General features: G+C 44.9%; 1 protein-coding gene across 3 annotated transcripts in view; it reads left to right on the top strand.

The window, feature by feature from the left end:
- Positions 1–2,512: 2,512 nt before the first annotated feature.
- The window catches only part of UTP25 (UTP25 small subunit processome component), a 28,925-nt gene continuing 21,372 nt past the window's right edge, over positions 2,513–10,065 (top strand). Inside the window, exons 1-5 of one of the 3 annotated variants that reach the window (XM_060396738.1) lie at positions 2,513–2,581; positions 3,736–3,775; positions 5,109–5,343; positions 7,038–7,208; positions 9,192–9,280. In XM_060396738.1, the coding sequence (XP_060252721.1) occupies positions 5,268–5,343; positions 7,038–7,208; positions 9,192–9,280 (336 nt within the window). In that variant the 5' untranslated portion in view covers positions 2,513–2,581; positions 3,736–3,775; positions 5,109–5,267. Of the gene's footprint in view, positions 2,713–3,735; positions 3,776–5,108; positions 5,344–7,037; positions 7,209–9,191; positions 9,281–10,065 lie in introns of all 3 variants that reach the window. The other 2 variants (XM_015099386.4, XM_042229253.2) reach the window with 2 other exon arrangements.

The following is a 10,065-nucleotide window of genomic DNA, read 5'->3' as shown; positions in this document are numbered from 1 at the left end:
AGTTGGTGATGAACAGGGAGGCCTGGCGTGCTTCGATTCATGGGGTCATGAAGAGTCAGACACAACTGAGCGACTGAACTGAACTGAAATTTTCCAAAGAAAAGGTTTCAAAGAAAGAAAAATGGACACTTTTCTGAATATTCTAACAATCTTGTCCTAAGGGGCAGTCATCCTTGTCTACCCCCAAGGATCAATATCCCAGGGAGTCTCCCCAAATGGAAAACACCCAGGGAAAAGTAACACTGATTCATCAAGCTCTCTTTACAAACTAGTATAAAAGATTACTTCCTGCACTGTTTTCACCACTGAAAATACTGAGTGCCTGAGGGGAAAGGTGAAAGAAACCCTTGAAGGAGGGGGAAGAAGAGTCAAGTGTGGGAAGATGAAGGGGAAGAACACACTCTGCCTTCCTTACCCTTTTCCCAGGGCCCTCACTAGTTGGCACGTGCATGTTCTTTGTGTGGGTTTTACTAAGAGAACTTTCACAGGGGGCAGGAAGAAAGTGTTTCAGTTCTGAACTCTCGGGTTAAAACTGCACAAAGCATCCACTTTTATGTTGTCAAAGGCTAATATAGATAAATATTTTCGGAAGCAGGCTCACTGAGCCAAGGATGAGACCGCTTGGGTGGAGCTAGGACACAGTTTTTTCTGGACCTGGGAACGGTCTGGACCTGTCCATAGGACTACAATGACGTGGAAACCAGGAGAGAGTAACGAGCCACCTGAAGTGCTCAAGAGTATACCTTTTTATAGCAGATCTCTGGAAGAACACCAAGAAACTGGTTGCCTCTGGGGAGGGAAGCTGGGGCACTCGGAATAGGGTGGGAGGAGAAAAAAACAGTATGACTTTATTGTTATAGCCAGGTTATACTGTGGTTAGTGTCTTAAACTATATGATGACATTTTGCAAACAGCCTTTTGTTGACATAAGTGACTGTACTTTTTATCTTGGAATTAGACAGAAGACAGATGTCTGTTTGTTTATGGCTTCCTTGGCTGGGTCAGCTGCTGGCTCTACCTGCTGTTCGCATATTTTCTTGATTCTCCCTCCTATCCCCACCCTCTCACCCCAGCCTCCCAGAATTTAATTAGAAGTAGTAGATGGTCCCTAGAACCACAAGACTAGGATTCTGATAGTTCTGGTGCAACTTCTGTAGGTGCGACATGGAATTGTACAAAGTTCAAATGCTCCCACTGAAGCGTCGGTAATAACAGAGCCAGTGAACACTGTCTTTAACGGCTCCTGTTTTACCTTAAATATTCAGGCGAATGCTGTGGTTTATAATTGACATTTTAACTCACTATTAGGAAAAAAGCATCTCTTTGTGTTTATCGAGTGGTTTTTAAGTAGCTCTGCATACATGCTGCATGTCTCTTGAGTTTTAAGTCCACTTGCATTGTTTTTTCCTGTTTATAGAGATTATTATTTACTTACATTAAAATGGACCCATTTTAAATGTACAGTTTGATAAATTTTGATAATTGTATACAAGGTGTAACCAACCCCATGATCCAGGTGGAGAAAAGTTACTTCACCTTTAAAAGTGTTCCATCCTGCTTTGCCCCAAGTTGGTTTTGAGGCTCTTGATTTTTACTGCTTTCGCTATTATGACTCTCTGGGTGATTTAGGAAAGTCACCTCTCTGGATGTGTTTCTGCTCTGGAACATGAAAAAATGTCTGAGCAGATTTGTTACTAGGGCCCCTTGCAATACTTTCAGAAAATGAGCAGGTAGGGTAAGGGCAAGGATCTCAGCCTTGTGTCCCTTCTGTCCTTGTGTCAAGACATGCCACAGGCATGTCACAGGTCCCGGTAGGAAAAGCCTGTGGTCGCATCCGACAGACTTGGGCTTCCATCTCCTCGCTTGCTAGTGTGCATGTAACCTTTTGAAAGCGTCAGCTTTCTCACCTCCAATATCAGGTTTATTAACAAGTCGCATTTGTGTACTGCTATGAGGATGAATTGAGACGAGCCAGCACCCTTAAATGTTGCTTAGTACTCTTGCCTGGAAAATCCCATGGACGGAAGAGCCTGGTAGGCTGCAGTCCATGAGGTCGCTAAGAGTCGGACACGACTGAGCGACTTCACTTTGACTTTTCACTTTCATGCATTGGAGAAGGAAATGGCAACCCACTCCCATATTCTTGCCTGGAGAATCCCAGGGACAGGGGAGCCTGGTGGGCTGCCATCTATGGGATCGCACAGAGTCGGACACGACTGAAGCGACTTAGCAGCAGCAGCAATATAAAGCACTGCATTCACCCATCTCCGCTACTACACGTTCACGCAGGCTGATTCTCACAACCACAAGAGATGCACAAAATACATTCATCCATCTGGGGAAGCCGGAGGCCCGCCTGCCTGCTTCCTTTTACAGCCCAGAAGAGACGGGCATGCGAGCACGTCCTTCCAAAGAACCCCGCTAGAGGGCGAAACGGGAAACAGGAAGTTCCAACCCCTGTCGCACAAGCGCGACGTAAAGCGGGTCTGCTTTATGGTACGCCCCTGCCGCCGTAAAGCGCCGCCGGAGGGCGCGCGTGAACGGCTCGACAGGTCTACTCCCAGGCGTGGAGCTAGTGGAGGTGGGCGGACTTGCGGTGCTCACCATGGGCAAACGTGGGAGCCGGAGCCAGAGCCAGCTGCTCGGCTCCCTGACTAAAAAGCAGAAGAAGCATCTTCGGGATTTCGGCGAGGAGCACCCCTTCTATGACAGGTGTGGAGGGGCGCAGCGGGACCCGCGCTGCCGGCCCCCTCTCCCAGAGGGAGCCCGCGTGTCCCGGCGTTGGGCCCGCGCGCGCCCCGGGGCTGTGACAGGGCGCCCCCGCCGCCCTGGCTGGGCGTCCTGGCGACTTCCCGCCCGAGACGCGTTCTCCCGTCTGCCTGCCTTTCGTTGGGCCGGTCGCTTTCTGCCAGACCCTACACACCTTAAGTGGGGGCGGGTGTCAGGGGTTGGTTTTTGTATGGTCAGAGATTTTTCTGAGATAGTTTTTTTTTTTTTTAATGTTTTTAAAGATTTGCTTGGGGCTACCCTGGTGGCTCAGACGGTAAAGAATCCGCCGGCAATGCGGGAGACCCGGGTTCCATCCCTGGATCGGGAAGATTCCCTGGAGTAGGAAATGGCAACCCACTCTAGTACTCTTGCCTCAAAAATCCCGTGGACAGGGGAGCCTGGGGGGCTACAGTCCATGGGGTCGCAAAGAGTCGGACGCGACTGAGCGACTTCACACTGGGGCCTTTAGCATCACCGGTCTATTCCGTGACCGTGAGGAAACTGATGCGTGGGTATATGTGGGTTTCTTCTATAAGTGTCCAGACTCTCAGTTTGGTCATAGCTCTTACCGGACACTTTGGGCCGCTTTATCAAAAAGTTAGAGGGACGGCCTAATTAAGAAACTTGCTAGAAAAGGGTGAACCCCAAGAGCTTTTATTTGCCAAACTTTCCTATCTTTCGGATGAGAGCTAGTTACTGGGTGGCTCTGGTATTTGTCCTGAGATTTTGTTAAACTTTTACATTTGTCAGTTATCATCTGTTTGGCATTTTCTTGCAATCCCTGCCCAAGTGCATATGGAGTTTTTACACGACTATGGTTATAATGTATTTATAATGTATGTTATACTGTATTTATGTTACAATATATTGCTAGTCTGCCATGCTTATTTAAAGTTGTATCATTAGACTTTTTCCTAATTGTTACATACCAGTAGTGAGAGTTTAACACTACCTGTTTCTTCTCAGGGTTTCCAGAAAGGAAGCAAAACCACAGACTTGTCAACTGGTAATGCTTTATACCTTCCTTACGATAGTTAATTCTGGGCTGTTACTTCTCTGAGATTATATATAATAATAAAGTTTGACTACATTTCCGCTCTTTCATTTTAGATGTAAGCTATTTTCATAATATTGCTTAGTTCTGAATGTGGATGTGTGTTTAAATTCCACTGTGATAACTAATACAGTACAGAGTTTGAAACTGTCCTGAGAGATTAGCATTTTAGAACTTGTTAAGGAGGCATACCAGAGGGCTCTTAGTAAATCCTAAGAGGAAGTATCTTGTATACTTAACGTATAATAGAGTGGAAAATCATCAAAGGTCTTAACTCATTAAAACAAACTCAGAAAAATTGCTACATTTTTGTTGTTGTTGTTGCATTGTAGTGTTTTCTGTTGCTCCTTTAAAAGTGCCAAGTGTCTGACACGGGTGCGATTGTCTTATAACCTAATGCTCAGTGTCTCTAGTCGGCTTTCTTCCCATATGGAAGATTAGCAGTTCAAAGAAGAGGAAGAGCTTTTAGAAGCATAGCTAGGCTCAGTTCAGTTCAGTTCAGTCGCTCAGTCGTGTCTGACTCTTTGCAACCCCATGAATCGCAGCACGCCAGGCCTCCCTGTCCACCACCAACTCCCAGAGTTCACTCAGACTCATGTCCATCGAGTCAGTGATGCCATCCAGCCATCTCATCCTCTGTCGTCCCCTTCTCCTGCCCCCAATCCCTCCCAGCATCAGGGTCTTTTCCAATGAGTTAACTCTTCGCGTGAGGTGGCCAAAGTACTGGAGTTTCAGCTTTAGCCTCATTCCTTCCAAAGAAATCCCAGGGCTGAGCTCCTTCAGAATGGACTGGTTGGATCTCCTTGCAGTCCAAGGGACTCTCAAGAGTCTTCTCCAACACCACAGTTCAAAAGCATCAATTCTTCGGTGCTCATCTTTCTTCACAGTCCAACTCTCACATCCATACATGACCACTGGAAAAACCATAGCCTTGACTAGACCGACCTTTGTTGGCAAAGTAATGTCTCTGGTTTTGAATATGCTATCTAGGTTGGTCATAACTTTTCTTCCAAGGAGTAAGCGTCTTTTAATTTCATGGCTGCAGTTACCATCTGCAGTGATTTTGGAGCCCCCAAAAATAAAGTCTGACACTGTTTCCACTGTTTCCCCATCTATTAAATAAATTTGGTGCAAGGTTTGATTGAATAGATATTGCATATTTACAGAAAAGCTAATTTTAATTTAGAAAAATCTGAACTTGTTCCCCTGTGGACCTGATGATAGTGATGGGGTAGCCATGAGAACAGTATACTTCTTGTTTTTAAAATCCCTATTTTCCTTCCAGTCAGAAAGTTCAGATACTTCAAGTTCTGAAAGTGAAGCAGAGAGTGAACCAGAACAAGTGTCTGGTTACCATCGATTACTCGCCACATTAAAGAATGTTTCCAAGGAAGAGGAGGAGGAAGAGGAAGAAGAAGAAGACAGTGTTACGGATGAGACAGAAATGAATCTTGAAGATGGTGATAGTGACATCAGCGAGGAGGAAGAGATGGCAGCAGAGTCTGCTGACATGCAGGGCAGTAAGTGTCTCTGGTGTGGGTCTAAGGTCTTTGCTGGGACCACAGACAGATTGCCCCAGGGGTACGGTGCCTTGTGCTATATGAGCTGGGTGAAAGCACATGGATTCAAAGCAGAGATTCTTGACTTTACTGGGCTTGATGATAACTCTGAGGTCTGACAGAAAACACAGGACCCTCTGGCCATAAACATGGAGAAGTGACATTTTTGCTTATGATTTCCAGGACTTCAATCCTAGTTAACGTTCCCCTGATTGGGAGGAAAGGGAGCATAATTCTGTTTTTGTAAGTCTCAACTTATTAAAGAGATTACTGTCCCTCCCTTAGAGGAACTGTGTGTAATGGAAGATAGACATGAAATACACAGAACATTTCAAGCAGCAGATGTGGATGGAACAGATAGATATAAGGTGGTGAAGAGATGCAAAGTGGTCGCATGCTGCCAGGGTGAATGAGGGAAGGCTTCAGAGAAGAGCTGGGATTGAAAACCTAAAGGGACTCTGCCTCACTCGGACGTCTAGGTGACTTTTTCATTTAACTTTAAAATCAACTTTATTGAGGCATGATTTACATACAGAAAAGTATACCCATTTCAAGTATGTAATTCAGTAAGTTTTGACAAATGTGTCTGTCTGTATTACCACCACCAAAGTCGAGATACAGAATGTTTCCAACACCTACAAAAAGTTTTCCTGTCCCTTAGCAGTCAGCTTCCCAGGCTGGCATCAGGCAACCACTGACCAGCTCTCTTTCACTATATATTAATTTTCTCTTTTTTAGAAATTCTTATGAATGCGAGCATACCATAAGTAGCCTTTTGTGTCTGGCTTCTTTGGCTTCTCATGTTTTTGTGACTCATCCGTGCAGTTCATATTAGTAATTCACTTCTTTTTGTTGCTAGAGTAGTAGTCCATTGTCTGAATATGTCTGTGTAGCCTTTTATACCCTATTATCTTAATACCTATTTGCCTGACTATTGTTTTCTATACTTTAAGGCGTCACACACCAGTCTTAGTGTTTTAATTCATCATTTGTACTGGTATAAATAAATCATTGTCTTCGACTTAGGGATTTCTTGTTTAATTTTGTTGCTTTTTCAGCTTGCTTTCATGTTTTGGGTTTTTACAGATGAAAAGTTTTTTTTTTTTAATTGTAAAAGTAATATATATTTACTGTAAAAGTTTAAGAGGGTAATATAATATAGTTCACCTGTATTTGCACCACCTTGAGATGAACACCTTTACCATTGTATATAACCTTCCAGACTACTTTTTTATGGATATATGAGTGAATACAAGTCTATACATATATTTGTGAGTATGGTCTCATACATTCCTGTAACTTCCTTTTCTTTGTTAATAATATAATGTTTGTAACTGTGGATTCACATTAGCTTAATCACAGAGTATTCCATTGTGAATACTATGAGATAATTAGTACCCCATCAATAGAAATGATGAAATAATTTTTCCAGTTATTTGTTATAATTAGTGCTGCTTTGAACATCCTTACACGTACTGGGTCAACAGTCCAGCATAATTTTGAAACTTCTGTCTTCGAACCTGAGTTGGCTTAATGATGGCAGTGAGTGTCAGTGTCAATATAGGCTGAGGAATTAGATTTCATTTGTCAACAGAAGTGTAATTGTATTCAAAAGCATAGTAAATAATTCTATAAAATGTTTCCCAAAATTGCAGGTGTGGCCTCACCTGCTGACCCTGAGGGAAAAGACGGGCATGGGCCACCCGGCACTTCAGAGGAGTCCCCCGAGGAGTTTACAGACGCAAAACATGAGTCACTCTTCAGCCTAGAAACCAATTTTCTCAAAGAGGAAAGTGGCGGTGACTCTTCCCTGAAAGCATCACAAGGTCAGAGCCTGGTGTACATTGTTTGAATTCACCTGGTGCTAGGTAGGGGCTGCTGCTGCTGATGCTGCTGCTGCTGCTAAGTCGCTTTAGTCGTGTCCGACTCTATGTGACCCCGTAGATGGCAGTCCACCAGGCTCCCCTGTCCCTGGGGTTCTCTAGGCAAGAACATTGGAGTGGGTTGCCATTTCCTTCTCCAGTGCATGAAAGTGAAAAGTGAAAGTGAATTCGCTCAGTTGTGTCTGACTCTTAGTGACCCCTGGACTGCAGCCTACTAGTCTCCTCCGTCCATGGGGTTTTCCAGGCAGGAGTACTGGAGTGGGGTGCCATTGCCTTCTCCAGGTAGGGGCTAATGCGTGTTAAATCTCCTGATACTGGAATGGGCAGCAATAAAAACAGTTTAGCAGCTAGATGTAGAGCTGGGAGGAAATGTTTCTCCAAGGTATTTTCTGTTTTTCAGGGCTTAGGCCTTGTTGGGAGTGGGAGGGTGTTCAGGAGAGCAGACAGTTGAAGAATGATAGCAGGCAAGACCAGTTCCCCAGACCTGACATTCCTGCAGTTGGGGTCAGGGGAAGATCTCTGATTTCTTTTCCCCGAGCAGAGAAGGAGGAGAATAGTACTTTGCATTTTTCTCTCTACCTGTCACTTCTCAATTCCTGTAAGCAGCAATTTTACAGGTTTGTGAGCCCCGGAAGTGGCTGATCTAGTTGGTCCTTATTACCAGGGAGCACCTCGGAAGCCAGCGCGCTCCGCCTTATCCGCTCAGTCTCTCTCCGCCTCTTGACTGCCCTATGGTTGTGGCAGTCTCTTGGACAGGGCCTGCCTGTGGAAGGCTGAGGCAGGTCTCTGCCGTCTCTCAGGGTCCGTGTCTCCACGTGTGCCTGGATGGGCAAGTCAGCTTGGTCTCAGTCCCGCGTCCTGACTGCCCTTTTTGGTCCCAATGCCATTCTTTAACCAGGTCTGCCACTGAAGTTGAGATTTTAGTCCTCATTTGGCTATTAGCTCTTCTGGAGAAGAGGGAGAAATAGCAGGTAGAATTTGGGCACGAACCCCATTCTGAACTTAAAAAACCCCTTATGTTTCATAAGGAAGCTTATCGTAAAGTTTCTCTGGTGGTTTTGCCTGTACAGATATATTAGCACCTTGAATTCTTGTTTCCTATCGTTCACCCTTGTCTTAGGTTTTGTTGTTAGGTGCATTGCATTTGAGGCTTTACTGCCTGGGTCCTGAATAGGTCGTTGAACTTTGCTTCTGAAATGGGTGGGACTGGAAGAGAAGACTGGTGCCAGCACGGAGCACTGAGGGCGACCCTGAGTGCAGGTGGTGCCGTTTGAGCCTTTGTTCACCTCGGTTGAGTGTTGGGCACGTGTGGATGTCTTCAGTGCAAATTAAGTCAGACATGAAACCTGCCCTCAGGGATCTTGAGGTCTAATTAGATGAGGTAGGACATACACTTGTGTGTTGGGGTGGATGGTGGGGGTCTTGAGAGTGATGACTGTAGGGGGCCAGAGATGGCCTCTTCGTGGAGCCAGCCCTGTGCCTGACACAGGAGCCTCCTGGGAAATAGTTGTTTACTATGATTCAGGGGTAACACTCAACTGATCCTGTTTGGATATATGAAAATGAGGTGAAGGAGAGGGTAGAATTTTCAGTTAAAGGAAGGAAAACCACAGTGGCAGAAGAATTTGAGAGCCATGTCATTCAAAAATTACATTGGAGAAGTAGGTTAGAGGTGTATGTTGATTTTCAGACTGAGAATTTTCTTCAAAGGTTTTTGAGCTCGGAAATAACGTGATTAAAGAAATGCTTTAGGGAAATGAATGTGTCAGAAACTTTTATGCTCTGGGCTGGGATAAATGATGGGGGATGTAGATGGGGAAGAAAGTTGAATTAATGTCATGAAGAACACCATGTCATTAAAAGGGGAGACTGAGAAATCACTGTCCTTTGCTCTAACTGTTCTCATCTTCTTTATTTCTGGATTAGATCCATTTGTACAGCATGTGAACACAAAACTGAAAGAAAAAGAAATCCAGGCTGTTGCCACAAACCCCAGAACTACCCACCAGCTAAAAGTAAGCGTTGTTCCATCATCACAGTCACAAACGGGGAGAAGCGGTGATTTGGGGTTCCAGTGATCTCCCTAAATGTGTGATCCACACCAGTGGCAGATGACTTGGGGAGCAGGACCTCGGGAGGCTGGAAGAGCCTGTGTGTGTGCTCACTCGCTCAGTCACTTCCGACTCTATGACCCCGTGGACTGTAGCCCGCCAGGCTCCGTGTTTGTTGGAATTTTTATTGAGATAGTTCTTACAGGTGTGGTTGTAAGAAATAATGCAAAGATACCCATGTACTCTATGCTTAGTTCACCCCAGTGGTAACGTCCTGCAAAACTATAGTACAGTATCGCCGTTAGGAAATTTCCGTGGATCCAGTCTCCTTGTCTTGTTCACGTTTCCTTGGTTTTTTTGGTCCTGTTTTATGTGTGTTACTTAGTTCTGCACTGATTTATCACACGTGTAGTTTCCCGTTTCCACCACTATAGCCAGCGGACAGAGCATTTCCAGCTCTGTAAAGATCCCTCCTCTTCTCTGGAGCTGTTTTATGACCATACCCACCTCCCTTCCCCTTGGTAATAACCACTAATGTGTTCTCCATTTCTGTCATCTTGTTATCTCAACGTGTTCTAGAAATACAATGATACAGATTAGCTTTTTTCACTCAGCACAGTTCCCTGGAAATTCATCCTACTTGTTGGCATATCTTTAGTAGTTAATTCTTTTTTATCGCAGAGGTCATCCTTTATTGCTAAGATCAGCAGTTTTGTTAGAGTGCAAACATCCCTGCCCTCCCCCCCCCC

Source organism: Ovis aries, chromosome 12, assembly GCF_016772045.2.
Source record: "Ovis aries strain OAR_USU_Benz2616 breed Rambouillet chromosome 12, ARS-UI_Ramb_v3.0, whole genome shotgun sequence".
NCBI lineage: Eukaryota > Metazoa > Chordata > Mammalia > Artiodactyla > Bovidae > Ovis > Ovis aries.
Note: the sequence above shows the minus strand (reverse complement) of the source record. Positions and strands in the feature narration are given on the sequence as shown.